The 18,891-nt window shown below is 39.7% G+C and overlaps 1 protein-coding gene across 1 annotated transcript in view; it reads right to left on the reverse strand.

Annotated features, from left to right (window-relative positions):
- The window catches only part of MAP3K15 (mitogen-activated protein kinase kinase kinase 15), a 120,544-nt gene that overhangs the window by 44,150 nt on the left and 57,503 nt on the right, over window positions 1-18,891 (reverse strand). Inside the window, exons 7-11 of the mRNA XM_019666853.1 lie at window positions 10,177-10,347; window positions 5,867-5,979; window positions 5,479-5,638; window positions 2,454-2,604; window positions 853-960 (exon numbers count right to left, since the gene is read on the reverse strand). Of these exons, the coding sequence (XP_019522398.1) occupies window positions 853-960; window positions 2,454-2,604; window positions 5,479-5,638; window positions 5,867-5,979; window positions 10,177-10,347 (703 nt within the window). The remainder of the gene's footprint in view (window positions 1-852; window positions 961-2,453; window positions 2,605-5,478; window positions 5,639-5,866; window positions 5,980-10,176; window positions 10,348-18,891) is intronic.

Here is an 18,891-nt window from a genome sequence, read left to right on the forward strand (position 1 = left end):
CAGAGGGATTATTCATTATGAATTTGTACCAACTGGACAAACAGTTAACCAAGTTTACTATTTGGAAGTGCTGAAAAGGCTGCATGAAAAAGTTAGACGACCTAAACTATTTGCCAACAATTCATGGCTCTTGTATCATGACTATGCACCAGCTCACACGACACTGTCTGTGAGGGAGTTTTTTAGCCAGTAAACAACTAACTGTATTGGAACACCCTCCCTGCTCACCTGATCTGGCCCCCAACGACTTCTTTCTTTACCCAAAGATATAGGAAATATTGAAAGGAAGACATTTTGATGACATTCAGGACATCAAGGGTAATACAATGACAGCTCTGATGGTCATTCAAGAAAGAGTTTCAAAATTGTTTTGAAGGGTGGACTAGGCGCTGGCGTAGGTGCATAGCTTCCCAAGGGGAGTACTTCGAAAGTTACCATAGTGATATTCAACCATGAGATACATAGCACTTTTTCCTAGGATGACTTCACAAACTTAATTGTCTGACCTTGCATATAAGTGAGTTTAGAAAAAGGTATAGCTGGATAGGCACTAAATCAGTGGGGATGAAAATAGGGACCAGTTTGGGGGTTTAGGGAATTTTCCTTTATTCCTTACCTACTTCCTCATGGTTTAACTTTTTTTTTCCAACAAGACTATATTCATTCATATATATATATACACACACACTTACATTCAATGAATACACTCTTATGTATGCCCGTAACTCAAAAGTGAGGCACAGGTACCCGCTCTTTCAAGAGTACTACAACATAGACTCCTCTGCTTGAAAATCAAATCTTTGATTAAATAATACAGAATAGAGAGAGAGCTGTTGGAGATTTTTTTCTTACCATTTCCATGGGTGAGACATGCCACAGAGAAACGGTTCCCTCCTCAGCTTCATTGTTTACAGAGACATATGAAGGCTGGTAGACTTTGTTTGGTTCTATCATCAGAACCTAAAAGAAGAACAGATTTCTGTAATGCATAGGAACATGCAACAGAGGTTACCCTGCCTTATGGAAGTGCCTACAGTGTGCCAACATTGCTCTGGGACCTGTGGACACAGCAGCCCACAACAGAAGTCCCTGCCCTCAGGAGGTCTATGCTCTGATGGGGCAGACAGAGGAACAAACAGATGCAGATATGCAATATCCGTATCATGTAGAGCTCTGAAGGAAACAAGGCAGAATAAAGGTGAGTTGGAGGGGGGCAGTTCTCTCAACAGGATAGTCAAGAAAGGCCTGTCTGAGGAGGTGACAGAGAAAAAAAAGGGACGCTAGAGTTTTCGAGAGAAATGAGGAAGTAAACTGATGATCACAGGTAGGTACCGAGTCTGTAAAAAATGCAAAGGGATGAAAAGTCAGGTGATGTTCCATCGGTAATATTTTATTTTGTTGGGGTAGAGGGAAGGAGGGAGGGAGAGAGAAGGAGAGGAGGGATGAAGAAAATGAGGGAAAAAGACAGAGAGAATGAATTTCCAAAGCAAATAAAGCAACATGTTTAAGATTGCTAAACCCTAAGAGATTACCTGAGTGCCTGTTCCGTTATTTTTTTGTACCTTTCAGTAAGTTTGAACTATTTCATAATTAAAAGAAGATTTTAAAACTTATTAGCCGAGAACAAAACCATTATCATAATCATTTCAAGTAACTTAATCTTTTATTAGCTATTTAATGAAATTCTTGAACACTACCTGGTCACAAAATCTCACGGCAGAAATATGAAACACAATTATCTGAAGTTCAGTTTCTAGGATGCTTAGATATCTTATTTATGACTCCTTATAAGATGGTCATAAAATTAAAATAAAAACTCAATGAAAAGATAACAGCAATTTTGCTTTTCAATAAAGTTTTAAAAAGTAATTAGTGGTATTGGAGGCAAACCAAAGCTCAACAGGAAACAGCTTTGAATTCCAAAATTTCACTATTAGTGCTGCATTGTTTTACAGCAGCATTTCTCCACGTTGGCACTACTGACATTTGGGGCTGGATAATTTTGTGTTTGAGGGGTGGGGCTGTCCTGGGCATTGTGGGATATTTAGTGGCACCCCTGGCCTCTACCCCAGGAGCTGTCCGTTGCAACAACTTCCCCACAGTTGTGACATTCAAAAATGTCTCCAGACATTGCCAAATGTCCTCTGGGGAACAAAATCACTCCTAGTTTGAGAACTACTATTTTAAAGAATATAGTATTTATTGATAAAAAATCTGCGTAGAAGTGGACCCGTGAAGTTGAAGTCCATGTTGCTGAAAGGTGAACTGTACTGTATAGCCAGCTTTTTCTAGTGAGTTAATCTATCACTGGCTGATTCTGCATAAGGTTGATGGATATCCTAACATTTTAAATTACTCTAAGGTTTTCTTCCTTTCACACTGTTCAATACTTAGATAGCACCAATCCCCAGTTTCTTTTTTTCTCTTAAAGAAATGTATTTAGCATATCTTACTGGAAATCTGAGTCCATTAGTAACTTCTTTTGTTGCCTCAAAAATTATATCTAACCAGAAGTTAAGCCGTTCTTGCCTGGGTGAACGTTCGATAATGGGTTTCTTGAAGCGCTGAATTAATAACAAATTCTGAACTAATGATCGCAGGTACCTGGAAAAATCACAAGTGCCAATAAATTAGATTCCCAAAGAAACTAAATTCAATTCTATTTCTTTAAAAGAAGCTTCCTGAAAGCTTTATTTACTTAAATTCATATTGTGTCGTGAGTGCTTAATCATTTGGCAGCCACATACTTAATTAAAAGAAACCCAAACAGTGGACAAAATAAGTTTGTCCAAAATCATACAACATAGCTTTTTACCAGCATTGGGCTGAACCTCAATTTTGGTACACAGTGTTCAAAGCACAGACACTGGCAAGCATTTGCTAACTGTCTTAAATAACAAGAGCAAGTTGTTTGAAGTTCAAAGCAATTGCAAAATGACAAAATTTCAAACTCACTGTCTTTTTCTTTTTTAATTCAACTTCTTTTGAGGTAACTGTAGATTTACATAATTGTAAAAATACAATAGAGATCTATGCACCTTTGGCCCAGTTTACCCCAACAGTAACATCTCCCCAAATTCTAGGATAATATCACAACCAAGATACTGACATTGATAAAGTCAAGATAGAAAACATTTCCATTGCCACTAGGATCCCTCCTGTTTCCCTTCTGTAGCCACACCTACTTCCTTCTCACCCCCATCTCTTCCTTGACTCTTGGCAATCATCAAGGGGAAACGTATTGTCTTCTCTTTTTAATAAAACTGAATCTGGCCAGGTAGAGTCTGATGTTATGAGATCTTGAATCTGACCACACCTTTACTGTCTTCAGGCAAATCGAACTTTTTGAAACAGTTGCCAGGCAGTGGTGGTAACGCTTCCTCTGGTACTGAAGGGGGATGGTTCAGCTGAAAGCATCAGAGTATTATTTTGCCCTTTGAGGATAAAGCTTTTACCTATCTTGGGAAGACAGATCAGTTAGACTCTGACTGACTAGCTTAGGCGCTGTGCAGTAAAGGATGAGCAGGCCTGAGTTGTCCAAACTCCGCACATTCCAAAGAAATGTCTAGCCCTTGACTGGCTTCAGGGAGATCACCTTGAGGTCCTCCAGGTATCTTGCCTGATAAGAGTATCTTTGTTTACCTGGGGCCTTGGGCCACGCCAGGTCGTTTATGCTAACCATATCATTCATGTAGGGGGCTTTGGGCCAGGCAGTATAAATGTGATTTCCACAGAGGCTGGGAACTCTGTGATCAAGGTCAGCTACATGGCTGCTCCATGCCCACATGACTGACCCCCAATAAAAGCCCTGGACACCAAGGTTTGGTGAGCTTACCTGGTTGGCAATACTCTGTGCATGTTGTCACAGATCATTGCTGAGAGAATCAAGCACTGTCTTAAGACTTCACCAGGAGAGGACAACTGGAAGCTTGTGCCTGGTCTCCCTATGTGCCTTTTGCCTTTGCTGATTTTAATCTGTATACTTTTACTGTAATAAGCCATTACCACAAGTATAACAACGTTTCTGAGCTCTGTGAGTCCTAGCAAATCATGAGCCTGAGGGTGGTCTTGGACCCACAACAATAGGTATCTACACGATAAGTCAGCCCAGGTGGTGATATAATGGGAATGTGTTCAAGCCTTGGGTCTGCTCTCTGTGGAGTCAGCTAAATTCAGGATTCTGGAAACAGCAGCCGCTCTGGGAAGGTGGAGGCTCAGCCTGCCTTTGCGTTCTCTCAGCCTCAGAAAGCTTGGTTTGGGGACCAAATTTAAGTCTTCCAGACTGGGAAGAAATGGGGTCACACTAGATATGACTGGAGAAAATCCTACCTCTGGGAGTGCAGATTGGCCCGCTGGGCTGGGAAATGAGAGGGGGCAGAAGAACATGGGTTGTTAAAGCAAAACATTTTTAATTATGCAAGTAATCCAAATGCACTTTGGACAAAGCAGAAAACGGAGACAACGGGGAAAAAAACTTATAAGGCTATCACCCTGAGATAACCACTGCCAATATTTTGGAGAAAATCCATCATTCATTATTTATTTATTCATTACACAGTTATCTACCGGGCATCTGTTATGAGACTATAACAATTAATAAGATAATCAACATTCTAATGGAGCTTCATGGAAGTCAGACATCGCAACCCACCCAGACTTTTCTGTGAGTCACAAACCAAGCACATATTTTTATTTAAAATGAGTCCATACAGAACAGTGGTTCTCAAAGTGTGGTCCCCAAGCCAGTAGCATCAGCTTGTGATTTGTAAATGCAAATTCTCAGACCCCACCCTAGACCTTTTGAAACAGAAATCTGAAGGGTGGGCCCAGCAATCTGTTTTAATCAATGCAGGTGATTCTGATACATGCGAGAGTTTGAGAACCACTGAAACAGAAAAGTATACCCTACAGCTGGCTTTCCTTATTCTATGATAAACCATAAACACACTTCCATGTTTCCAAGTATTGTTTCTTGCACATCTTTAATGGCTGCGTCATGGGCTAACCTAGGGCCACTGCTGTGCCACATTTTCTCGACCCTATTATCTATTACTGTTTTTTTAGTGCCAGTCTTCATTTGTGATGAACATCATTTTCTTGCTGTGCTTTTAAGCTCTACTATCTGCTTTTCACAAATGCGCAATACATGCTAGTACCAAGGAATGTTTTACTCATGAGGACCTAGACGACCTGAAGAAATGAATAGGAATGAGGGTTGCGTCTTGGAGCTATAGCACGGAGGGGTATAGTCTGTGTGCATGTGTATGTGTCTGTCTTTCCCTCTCTCCCTTCATAGAAAAGCAAGTGATCCCTCACAGCTGTTCCTTTGCCCTAACTTTGCTGTAATGAAGATGTCAGAAGGAGAAACACGGCAGCTGTTAGTGTTTTTTGCATTTACACCATTTCTCCATAGTAGAAACATTTCAGAACAAGATCAGATGTTGAGATGGAGGATAACAGTGTGCAGATCCAACTCACCCGACTGGAGGTTTCAGTTTGAACAACCTCTCTGCTGCCTGCACGGCCTTCCCGACATCACTGGCCAACATGCTGACGTTGAGGAAGTGGCCCACGTCCCAGTAATTGTTCATTTTCTCCAAGCTCCCTTTTCTTCCTAACAAACTGCTCAGCTGGACACCTTAAGAATTTGAATGGTAGATAAAGTTATTAAAAAAATTTCCAGTGTCTATCATATTATGCAAACCTTTAGCTAGAAGGGAAAGTGAGCCTTCTCTTTTGGCTACTGTCTCAGGTGTGCCATCGGAGAGTAACTGCTCCTTTTGAAATACGATGCTAGTTATTTGAACATAATATTTAATGCTTGTGTTGCCAAAGCATCAACATCTGCAATAATAAATAGCTTTACCTATTTTCCTTAGTTCCATGGATGTTTCAAATTGTTGTCCAGAAACTATCAGCAAAACTGCAAGGTTAATTCCTGAATAAAGAGATGACTGGAGCTCAAACCCTGTGCGATACCTATAATTACAGAACCACCAAATTCTTATTATAGCATCTTATTATGGTAGAATAAAATAATGTGTAAATAATGGTACAAACCAACCCTCTCATGGAAATTTTTACTACTCTCATCTATTGGTTTTCAGCTTCCTCCACGGCCCACCTTTACAAATAGCTACATGCAGAACTCAAATAGTTTCTTAAACGTGTCTTAATTGCAGCACAGTAAATTACACTAGGGAGTTTCAAATTTTTTTCTTCATCAGTTTTTAAAAAAAAATAAAAACCATACTCTTCATATAAAATAATGAAACTATACTAAGGTGTACGAAAGAAATTTAAAACCTATTGTAATCTGACACCTCCAAGGAGACCACAATTTGATGTCCAAATCTCCTTTTTAGAGTTAGACTCCACTTGTACATTGAACATTTTTTATTACATGGAAACTGCTTCAATTATGGGCTATTTCCCTGTAGGTCATTTGTTTGTTTGTATCACAAAATGGAATCATTCTTTCACGTACGAAGCAGTATTGCCGGAATCCTGGATCTCTAGGAGCTATAAGATCAGTAGCATAAAGTGAGAGAAAGTGCAGGGACCTACTACATTAGGGGAAAAAACAAGATACGAAACTGGGAATATCATTTTTAAACTAAAAGGTTAACAGTGCCACTTTAAATTCTCTTATTAATTTTTTATTCTATACATTAACTTTCTTTCTATTCCATGAGTGAATATGGCTATCATGATCAGAAAAAAGAATATGATCAATGAAGTAATGACACAAAAATGTCTTTAGGTGGCACAGTCCATACCAAGGACTTGTAAACCAGGAGTCATTTTATCACTGCTGTGACAACAAGAGAACTAAAACACCAACAAAATATGAATTGTGGAAGGGAGAACTTATCAATTAAGGCAGTTAAAATCTGGTTTGATGAACTTTAGGACATAACACAAGAACCTGAAATGGACCAGAGGACACTAGCAAAGTCCTTTCAACCCCAGCCAACAAAATTCCAATAAAATTGAAACCTTTTTCCCCTGTATGTTTTGGGGATTTTAAATTCCATATCCCATTGTACTTGATTTTTTTCATTTTCTTTTACTATGAAAAGTTACTGGGAAGAGGGCAAACAGGGTGACTTCTCTATGCTAGTTATCCATAAAACAAACAGGCTCAGCTTGAGGGCAGACAAGACTTGAACTCGGAGTCAGGACCGCAGCAGTCCCAGGTTTGTCTCTGACCAGCCCTCCACCTCTCTAAGCCACATGTTCCACATCTGTACCTGAGGGCCTGCATTAGCCTATCCCCAAGGTCTCATGGGAACCAACTTGCCCTGACCAGAAGGCTAAGCCTCATTTCCTTCCATTGCCATGGCCACCACCTTCTGAAGTGAATGGAGAAAGGCTCCTATAACTTTCTTGAAGGAGCCACAGGTAGTAACTTCCTGACCTGGGGGTTGAATTCTCAGACATCATGGAGGAACACAGCTTCCTATTTTGGCTGTATCAAATGTTCATTTCCCTTCCTTACTCTTCCCTTCAACACCCTGGGTGACTCCTCTCTACCATATAGTGCATGAGGTACTACTAAGGATTAACTAAGACTAACAAAGGGTCCTTGACCTCCAAGAACCTATACTATGGTGGAGGTGATAAGATCCACACACAATTAGTGGAAATACAAGTGCAAGTGTCATAAGTATCCTGAAACCACACAAATCCAAGTCTAGAAGGACTCACAGAAGACATGAGGCCAGCTTGAGAGGCTGGAGATATGGCATGAAGATGGATAGAACTGTAATAGCAGAGATTTCGAAAGGGAACCCCCAGCACAGAAAATGGCGGGAGCAGAGACGGGCATTTGCAGAGCTCCTAAGCAGCTTCAATTTAGTTGGACATATATCAGGTCATGGGAAAGAGGGCTAGAGGTGGGTTGGGAAAGTTTGCAGAGGACCTGCAATGATTATCTAAGAGTCTGAATTTTTATTTAATAGGGATTGGGGGGCCATGGTGGGTCTTTGAGCTTTAGGAGAAATAAACTGTCAATCTATGAAGGATACGCTGAAGAGACATCAAGCAGGGAGCCTACTTAGGATGCTGTTAGAACATTCCTGGCAAGAAAGGAAAAAAAAGTACTGATTGGGGTGGTGGTGATGGGAAAGGACTGGCATGCAGTGAGGGGAGATTCACAGAAAGGATGGAGTTGGGAACTGATTGTATGGGAAGATGGAAAAGTGAAAGTTATCAAACATTAACCAACATTTTAAGCCTAGGAGGCTAAAGGATGGTGGTAAGAAAGCAAGACTGGAAGCCATACGCTGTGGAGATGAGGAAATGACTTCAGCCTTGGACATGTCTTGTCTTAAATACCAGCACCATCTTGAGGTAGAACAGATGGGCAACGAGTGGGCAATGTGGGGCCACAGCTTAGGACAGAGGTTGAGCTGGAGATCCCCAGCTAAGGGCCCCAAGGTGTGGGACTGGCTGGGATCACCCCAGGGAAGAGTGTATAGATGGACAGAAGAGGGTAGAGGACAGAGCTTCCAACGTGTATGGAAGGAGAGCAAAGAGAGAGAGGGAAGCGGCAGTTAGAATTAAATGAGAGTGGAACAGCAATGCCAAGAGCTCTTGTGATGGATCATGTGCTCTGTTGGCTCTACCTTCAAAATATGCCCAGGTTCTGACTTACCATTTTCATCACTACCACAGTACTTCGATCCACCATCAGCTTTCCTCTGAATTATTTCAACAGTCTCCTGTTCCCTGCTTCTGCCCTTGCCCCTGCAGTAAATTGTTTAATGGCCGTAAATTCCTCCCATCCCACTATGCACGCACCTTTGAAATGTGACTTTGCCATTTCTCCCACCCACAGGTGGAGTCTATTTCTCCACCCCCTTGAATTTGTGCTGGCCATATGATTTGCTTTGACTAACGGCATGTGACAGAACGGACCTTGCATGAGTTCCTGATCCTAAGCCTCAAGGGGCTTTGCAGCTTCCACCTTCTCTCTCTCTTAGAATATTGCCTACCATGTAAGAAAGCTGGTCTACCAGGATTAGAACCACATGGCAGAGAATGGGAGGCTCACCCTGCAACACCCAGCACCAGCTGGCTAATGTGAGGCCATCTTGGACCCTCCAGCCCCACTAGACCCTCCAGCTGACTGCAGCTTTAGGAGTGAGCCCAGCACTTCAGAAGCGGAACTAGCAGAAGCTGCCTGGCCAATCCACAGAATCGTGAGAAATTATAAATCACTGTTTTAAGCCACTAAGTTTTGGAGTTGTTTGTTAGGCAGTAAGTGCTAGCTGATATACTCTCTAAAATGTATTCCTTTGCGTAACAGTGAGAGTGCTCCAGTTAAATCCCATGTCAGATCTTGCTACTCCTCTGCTCAGAACACTCCAATGCTGTATCATCTAACTCAGGGTACAAGAGTTGCCTTCTCTCCCATTTCCTGCCATTCTCTGCTTGCTCACACCTACCATCCCTGAGCATGCCCAGCATGCTTCCTCCCCAGGGTCTCTGCCCTTGCTGTCCCCTCCCGCTGGAACACTTTCTCCACAGTTATCTGCAAGGCTCATTCCCTCACTTCTTCATTCACTTTCACTGACCACCCTACCTAAAATTGCAGACAACTCCTTCAAGCCCTCCTTTTCCCCCTCCCTGCTTAACTGTCCCCCACCATCGACTCACATCCTATATATTTTACTGTGTTTATCTGACTTCTCTTACCAGCAATGCAAGGTTCATAAGGGAAGGGATTTGTGTCTGCTGTATTTCTATCCCCACCATCTGGAAGGGTTTCTGGCATACAGTCAATCCCCAATAAACAATGAGGAAATAAAGGAATGAACAGCTCACTAAGAAGATAATGCCCTGACAGTGGCAGAACAAGGTTCTAGAAGGAGTAGCTGCACCTCCTTCTTGCCCCTATAAATGAGTGAAGTTGTGGGGAGAGTGTCACCAGTAGAAAACCCTGATTCCAATGGTCTCCTTTGGGCAAAAAGAATGTGGAAATTCCCAAACCACATGTATGGTGTTTTCCTTCACCGCCAGCAGACAGACAGGCAGACAGGCAGGCAGGCACACGCACACGCACGCACGCGCACACACACACACACACACGAAAAAGACCTGGATCCTTAGCTACTGCAATTCTGTTCTTTGCAGAGATGCACATGCTACTGACTAGGGATGAGGGTTTACCACTCAATGGCACTGTCCCGGCTGTAGTCATCTTTGCAGTCTGAATCCAAAAACATGTCCTTGTAGATCCTTCCACACAGGCAGAACATGTCGGGGGCCGGGCGGTCACAGCTCTGCATAACCTGGAGCATGATCTGTAGAGCCATCTCACGGTCACCTGTGCTGTTTCTCCTGAAAGGTTTATTTGATAAGATCATTTACATCTGAATCAAGACATGGGAGTACATATGCATTCATTCTGTGAGGGGCTGGGTGTAACGACGCTGTGCTTTAGCAGGAAAAAAACCTAAATTGTATTTCAGTTTTCATATTCAAATGTACCAACTGCTTAAGAGCCACACCAGTAAATCCCATACAATCATACTCACTCCCTACTTGATCCCTTCTCTTTAAATTAGACCTAAATTGTGGATGAAAGCATAAGCAGGTCAATATTTGGAAAGACAGCAAAAAATAACATGGCAGCCTCCTGTAGCTGGATGGAGAGCAAGGACTTTAGGAGCTAAGCCTAAACCATGAGAATGAGATAGTTTGATAAGAAGCTCTTTGGAAAAGCAGCAGGGCTCCCAAAGTCAAAGCCAAGACGAATTTAGAGATGTATCTTGGCATTTATTGACCTAAAATGCCTTGCCATCCTCCAACAGCAAAGGACCTTAGTAATTCCTCTTTTCCCATCTCATGTTACACCTACTGGAACAGGAAATTTAGGAAAGTATTTCTATATTCATGAACCACCGTCTTCTCTATTATTAGATTCTATGGCAAAATTTTCACTTTATATACAGGAAATGGATTCCTTAGACAGTTGTTAAAATAATTTTTGCCACAAAATAACCTGAGTTTCTGGCTGTGAAATATTAAAAGTGCTCTATGATGGTTTGGAAGCAAATGTCCATCAATAGTGGGGACTGAGTAAATCAACTACAGCTAATGATATTCACATTCATATTATAAATTATTAAACGTGTAAAAAATGAAACAATTTCTATATAACACTGCTATGGAGAGATCTCCAGGATATATTGTTAAGACAATGCAGCAAGGTGTTGACTATCATGCACAAAATGCTACCTTTCATTTAAGAAAAGGGGGGGTGTGTGAATAAATACATGTATCTGCTTTTATTCCTTAAAAATGGAAGAATACACGAAAAGGTAATAAAAGCAGCTACTGATAGGTGGAGGGAGAAAGGCATGATGAAGGGAACAGGGATAGTGGTCATATTCTTAGAATTTGGCTTTGAAAATACATATGTTTTTTACATAATTATAAAAGAAAATGAAATATATTTTTTTAAAAAGTATTCCCTAAAAACACTGTATGCCAATGAATGTACCACATGAAATTGTGGTTGGGGCAAAACAAATGATGAACCTACGCCACCTGGTTGATGGCTTACCAACAAAAGAGAAACTAATTTATATGCTTTTAAAACACAGCAATTTGACTGTAGTTTGTCTAAGAGATATAACCTAAGGCAAAATATAAATGCAAATCTTAAATAGTTTCCAGTAACTATATTGTTAGTGATAATACTGGTACTGGTATTTTGAAAATATTATGTATCTATAGTATAGAATACAACAAAAAATGCTAATATCATTAGGAACCAGATTTTTCAGCATAAGAGATACAAACATAAGATCAAGGACGGAAAAGTCCTATAGTTGTACATTTGAATTGGAACATCAGCATGAATTCATGAACTGATTTCCTTAGCTCTGAGAACTAATTGCTATTGGGGGATTCACGGAACTCTTGCCCTAGCTGATCTCAGATGAGAGGAAGGGGTCTCGAGCTCTGCCTGGAAGACTATGTTGGCTTCTTTGGTTGTGACTGGCAATCTTGTTGGGGTATCCTCTGTATCCCCAAGGTCCCTTAATGAGGAAAAATAGATTTTAATTAATAAATCTGTTAGCTCTCATGAAGCCTGTGGCCATTGAGCCTGTCATTCAGGTGGCGTCAGGTGTCTGATCCCAGAATGGGTTTGGGGTTTGGCATTTAGCTTACTGGCCTGGGGGATATTAGGAAGTCACAGGCTTTCAAGTAGTTATCTGAAGCAGGGGTAGGAGACTTCTATTGTTTAGTATTCAGAAACTGATTTACAAAGCAATCAAGAAGCAGGGGGATAGGAAAATTCTAGGATTCAGGCTAGGGGCAATCTTTAGCCTAGGATTCACAGACTGCTGAAAAGAGTAATCAAAGCCAGGGACAAAGAAACTAAGACACTAGGGAGGAGACTTAACAGTTCTATACTTAACATTTCTATAGGAAAGAACACTTGAAAGTTTCTCAGTGGTGGGGGTGCTGCTTGGTTGGCTGGTAACATTACCACCTCAGTGAGAACCTCCACACCCTGCCTGGGGTCTGAAAATATCCTCACTCACTAAAAGGAACCAGGACTCCTTGGAGAAATGACGGATTCCAGATATGTCTAAATGATCCTGAACATCTTAACATACAAAAAAAGCAAAGTAGCTTACTAAGCTTATATCAAAAAGACTCAGAAACCAATCTGAATCAGTTTTTGGCCAAAGAGGGGACAATTTGAGCATTAAGAATAAGAATAACTATACAGGATTGAAACACATCAACTATGTTAAAATGAGTTCATAATAATCTTATAAAACCTCACTGGTCACCTTTTGAGGATGCTAAGGAACCAACTCATTGTTTTTGAACTGATAAAGGCAAAAACCAAGCATATAGCCTCCTTTCCCCATACAAACTGTACACCAAAGTAACTGTCATCGATGAGGGGAAATTTCTCTTTAGAAAGTATTTGTGCTAATAACTCAGGGATTAATTATAAAACTCAAATATCACTATTTTATGCAACCCCCAGTAAAGTAATGGATCTAGGCAATGATTGTCAAGGGCTGCTAGCATCACAAAAAGAGAGAAAAAAAAACAGATAAAATACACAATCAACTATTAAGTATTGTTTCAAAACAACAACAACAAACCAGAATCTGAAATAAGTGTCCAAATCTAACTACCAACTTACAGAGGGAAAAGGGCATAGCTAAATCCAGAACTTTGGAAACTCTCCAGGACAAATGCTTCCTCAACAAATAAATAATAAGGAAAAGAAAAAAAAATAAGAGAAGGGGAAACCTCTATACTAAAAAACACTGAAGAGTCAGATTAACCAAATGCAAAGCATAGACTTGTCCTGGTCATGATTCAAAAAACCCACTGTTAAAAAAAAAAAAGGAGACAATTGGGGAAATTTGAACACTGATATTAAGAAATTATTGTTAATTTTTAGGTATGATAACATAATCACGATTATGTTTACAAAATTATTTTTAGAGACACATACTGAAATATCTATAGAGAAAATGGCATGTCTTTGCTTCATAATAAATCCAGTGTTGGGGTATGAGGGCGTGGGTGGGGGGTGAGCACGATGTAACAAAACTGGCCGTGCAGTGATAATTACTGAAGTGGAGAAAGGTTCAGGGGGTTCATAATATTACTCCCTACTTTGAATATACAGTAATACCTTGGTTTGTGAGCATAATTCGTTCCAGAAACAAACTACTTGCATTGCAAGACATTGCTCATTTACCATGTTAAATGTATTAGAAATGTTTGCTCATCTTGCGGAACACTCACAAACCAAGTTACTTGCAATCCAAGGTTTTACTGTATTTGAAATTCATACAATGTAAACAACAAATAAAAGGTACACATTCTGATTCAACAATTCTACTTCTAGAGTCTACAATATAGAAATATACGTATTCAATAATTTTTGAACAAAGATGTTTGTTATGGCATTGTTTGTAATAGTGAAAAACTGGAGGTAATCCAAATGTCCATTAACAGGAGAATGGTGAAATACTCTATTTCTGATCCGTAGTTGGGAATCTGAAGATGCAGAGGGCAGATTTAAGTTTTACACAGATTTTTGGCTGTGCAGGTGGCCAGCACCCCTAACTCCTGAGTTGTTCAAGGGTTAACTAACTGTATTTTATAACAACGAAACTATGGAGTATCAAGTAACCCTTAGAAAGAGGCAGATCTGTAAGTAATTATATAGAAGAATGTCCATAACAGTTCATGGGGGAAAAAACTGCTGAGCTAAATAAATATCGGGTTGTTGGAAAAGTCATGATGTGTTTTTCTGTTTTTCATTGCAAAAATGTGTCATGACTTTTCCGACAACCCAATAGCATGATCCCATTTTTTGTAGTAAACACTATTTACATATATGTTTATGTGCATAGACAAAAATCTGGAAGGATACACATTAAATTGTTCAAAAAATCATTGCTAGGATTTGTACAAGGTGTTCCTGTGTATACTTTACTAATAACTATTCTAATAAATAAATAAAGAGATTACTCTTTTTAATTTCTTGGCAGTTTTATAACAGGCTCTTTTATGCTTTCTTTCTTGAGGACCTGCAAGTCAAAAAACCACTGCATCATCCAAGAAGAGTGATTAGTACCTAAAATAGCCTTTCTCAACTAGGGTTCGTCTAGAGAATTAAGCCCTGGAGAAAATTATTTGATAATCTGAGTGACTATTTTCTCTATTCTCCCCCAAATGGTACATAGCTAGTCCCATTCTGTATGCATATGAGAGTTCATTCAATTGATAACAATGGATGCCTTAGGGCATTAGGGCTTAATTCTCTTGTGGAACCCAACCAGGGTTGAGAAAGGCTAATCTAGACATTTGGTGTTCTGGAAACTTGCAACAACAGTTAAGCCTATATTTCAACTCTGACTTTCTCTGTTTTCTTCCTTGGTCTTGTTCTAATATATTTGATCTTTCCTCTCTTTGTCCAGAATCCAATTTTACCAGCCTGCAAAACAGATCTCTTGATGGAACAGCTCACCCATGATATTCTTTAATTTTTAAGAGCCAACAGTTATCAACCCAACTCAAATTTACTAAAGCCTTTAAATAATTTCTAGAGTCTACGGTGAGAAAGTAAAAAAGATTAAAACTTTAATGAGGTACAAAATTTCTACATCTATTATGAGCCAACTTTTGAGGTGTGAAATATTCAGGATTCAGAAAAGAATGTACTTAAGTCTTTTAAATGCTTAATTATTGATATGAGTTCAGGTTTGTTCGGTTTTCTTTGGACCAATTACATCAACATTTTCCTCAAATTTTTCATTAACTTGAAACTTACTCTTGTTGCTCAAAACAAAAGGTCTTTTGAGGATAAACAAAACAAAAAAAAATCAAACATTTGCAAAAAATGAAAAGCAAAGATATTTTCATCTTAAAAGCCCCTTTAATACAGGTGCTAAATAACTAATCCCTTTAGTGGTTAATATACAGTTTTCAGATCTGCTTATCATTTTCAGATCCTAAAGTGTCCAAGATCAAATCTATAGATTAAAAACTCCTGTGTTTTAATCAGTCCAGCAACATGTTTCTGACACTAAGGCCATTTCACAATTTCAGAGAGGGGAAAGAACTATGACAGTAGGGTCTCAACCTTTGCTGCATATTAGAATCCCCTGGGGAACTTTAAAAGCCCTGGGGTCCAGGCTGCACTTCACACCAATTAAATCAGAATCTTCAGAGATGGGCTCCAGGCCGCAGTGTTTCTTATCCTGGATATTCCGATCCAGTAGGTCTGCATCATTGCTAAATCTGATTCTCAGCCCTTGTCTTATCTGAACTACCAGCAGCATTTGACAGTTGAGCATTCCTTCTTCCTTGGACCATCTCCTTCAGTTGGCTTGTAGGACACCACACTTCCCTGGTTTACCTTCTACTTTAGTCTAATTTTCTGGTTCTTATTCATCTCCCTGATATTTTAACATTGGAGTGTGCCTAGGCACATCCCTTGGACCTTTCCTCTTTTTCAGTACCTACATGAGATCCCTTGGTGATATCATCCAGTGTCATGATTTTTCAAACCATCTATATTCTGATGACTCCCAAATTACTATTTCCAGCCCACATCTCGCCCCTAAACTCTAGACTTGCATATCCAAGTGCCTTCTTGACATCTCATTTACATGTCTGATACCTCAAATTTAACATGTCTAAAAGCAAACTCTTGATCGTCCCATCAAACCTGTCTTCTCACAGTATTCTCCATATTCTTTAATAATGGCCACTCCATTTTCCCTGTTTTTCATGCCAAAAATGTTGGAGTCATGCTTGATTCCTCTAACACCCTTCATTCAATCAACAAATTATGCTGGCTTTTATTTCAAACCATACCCAAAATAAGCCTACTCCTCAGGACTCTCACAATTACCACCCTGGTTCAAGTCATTGTCATCTCCGACTTCTACCCTTGCCCCTCTACAATTTATTCTCAACATAGTAGTCAGAGTGATCCTGCTAAGCCATAAATCAGATCATGTCACTCCTCTACTCAAAACTCTCCATACAATTAATCTATCTGATAAGGAGTTAATATCCAAAATATATAAAGAACTCATACAATTCAACAACAACAAAAAGCAATCAATCCAATTAAAAAATGGGCAGAGGATCTGAATAGACATTTCTCCAAAGAAGACATACCGATGGCCAACAGACATATGAAAAGATGCTCAGCATCACTTATCATCAGGGAAATGCAAATCAAAACCACAATGAGATATCACCTCACACATGTCAGAATGGCTATTATCAAAAAGTCAACAAATAGCAAGCTTTAGGAAGGATGTGGAGAAAAGGGAACCCTCATGCGCTGTTGGTGGGATTGTAAATTGGTGCAGCCACTATAGAAAATAATAGGGAGGTTCCTCAAAAAATTAAAAATAGAACTACCATATGACCCAGTAATTTCATTTCTGGGTATTTATCCAAAGGAAACAAAAACGCTAATTTGAAAAGATATCTGTACCCCCATATTCACTGCAGCATTATTTGTAATAGCCAATATATGAGAAAAAACTAAGTGTCCATCAATGGCTGAAAGGATTAAAAAAATACAGTACATATACAACAGAATATTATTCAGTTATAAAAAAGAAAGAAATCTTGCCATTTACGACACAATGGATGGACCTTGAGGGCATTATGCTAAGTGAGATAAGTCAGACAGAGAAAGATGACTATCATGAAATCTCACTTATATGTGGAATCTTAAAACAAAACAAAACCTAATCATAGATAAAAAGAACAGATTGGTGGTTGCCAAAGGTGGGGTGTTTGGGACGTGGGCAAAAGTAAAGGGTCTCAAAAGGCACAAACTTCCAGTTAAAAAATAAATAAGTTTTAGGGGTGTAATGTACAGCATGTTGATGATAGACAACAATACTGTATTGTATATTCGAAAGTTACTAAGACCTTAAAAGTTCTCATTACGCAAAAAAATTTTTAACTGTATGTGATGATGGATGTTAACTAGATTTATTGTGATCATTTCACAATATATACATATATCAAATCTGCCGGGAGCCGTCTGCGCCTCAGTATCTGACATGGCCAAACACTGTGATTGTGACAAATTCTGAAGCTCTGACTGAGAAACAGATACTGCTTTATATCTTAAAGAATTTAAATTCCCCTTTGGATGCCCCTCAGTAGGATGAAGATCTTACACCCCTTCTAATAGATATAACACAATAATTATATTTTATACACTAAAAGCAATTTTAGTCAAACTGCTAGTCTCTTAGTAAAGGTCAAAGTACACACCCTGTAAATCTTAAGATCCTGTTTAGACAATGGTTTTTAGAATAAATGTTGGATGGTCATGGTAACCATGCTTTAGGAGCCTTGGTCGCAGTCATTGTAGGTGGAGGGATTTGGGCGTAGTTGGGATAAGTTAGTTTTTAGCATAGAAAAGCTATAACTGTACCCTGGAGCATAAGAATTATGAGGAAGTAAAACCCTGATACTAATGGAACAATGGTTAAACTGCCCGGTATAAAAAGGGGCATGCTGTAAAATAAAGTGAGACATTTCTTGAAAAAGCACTCCTGTGTCTCCGCGCGTTTTTTCCTTTTCCTGGTCGACTCTGCCTCCACCTGAAGGGACCCCTGGACCTGCGGGAGCTGGTCTCCCGCACAAATCATTATGTTGTTTACCTTAAACTTATACACTGTTACATGTTGATTATATCTTTAAAACAGAAAAAAAACTAACAACCTCATCAGTGGCTCCCATCTCAGAGCAAATGTCAATTTTCTTACAATGGCTTACAAGGTTCTACAAGATCTGACTCCCAGTTATTTCTCCAACCTCATTTCTTACTGTCCACTCCCCTTCACCTACTCTTTTCCACTGCACAAGCCTTCCTGCTGTTTCCCATGCTGATCTCCCTACTTGGAATGCTCTTCACCCACATATTTACATGGTATGTTCCTTCATCTCCTTCTGTTCTTTCCCTCATGCCCCTCTCTAGTGAGGTCTTCTCTGAGCACTCAACTTATAACTGCAATCTCCGTGCCCTACTAGCCCTCTCTATCATCCTAACCTCTTAAAATTACTTTACTTTTTAAAACTTTAATTTAAATTAAATTTAAATTACTCTAAATGGTCAGAATGGCTATCATCAATAAATCAACAAACAACAAGTGCTGGCGAGGCTGTGGAGAAAAGGGAACCCTGCTGCACTGTCGGTGGAACTGCAGATTGGTGCCACCATTATGGAAATCAGTATGGAGGTATCTCAAATAACTGGAAATGGAACTACCGTATGACCCAGCAATTCCACTCTTGGGTATCTATCCAGAGAAACCCAAGACGCTAATTCAAAAAAGTATATGTACCCCT

This window comes from Hipposideros armiger, unplaced genomic scaffold (genome assembly GCF_001890085.2).
Source record: "Hipposideros armiger isolate ML-2016 unplaced genomic scaffold, ASM189008v1 scaffold_13, whole genome shotgun sequence".
Lineage (NCBI taxonomy): Eukaryota > Metazoa > Chordata > Mammalia > Chiroptera > Hipposideridae > Hipposideros > Hipposideros armiger.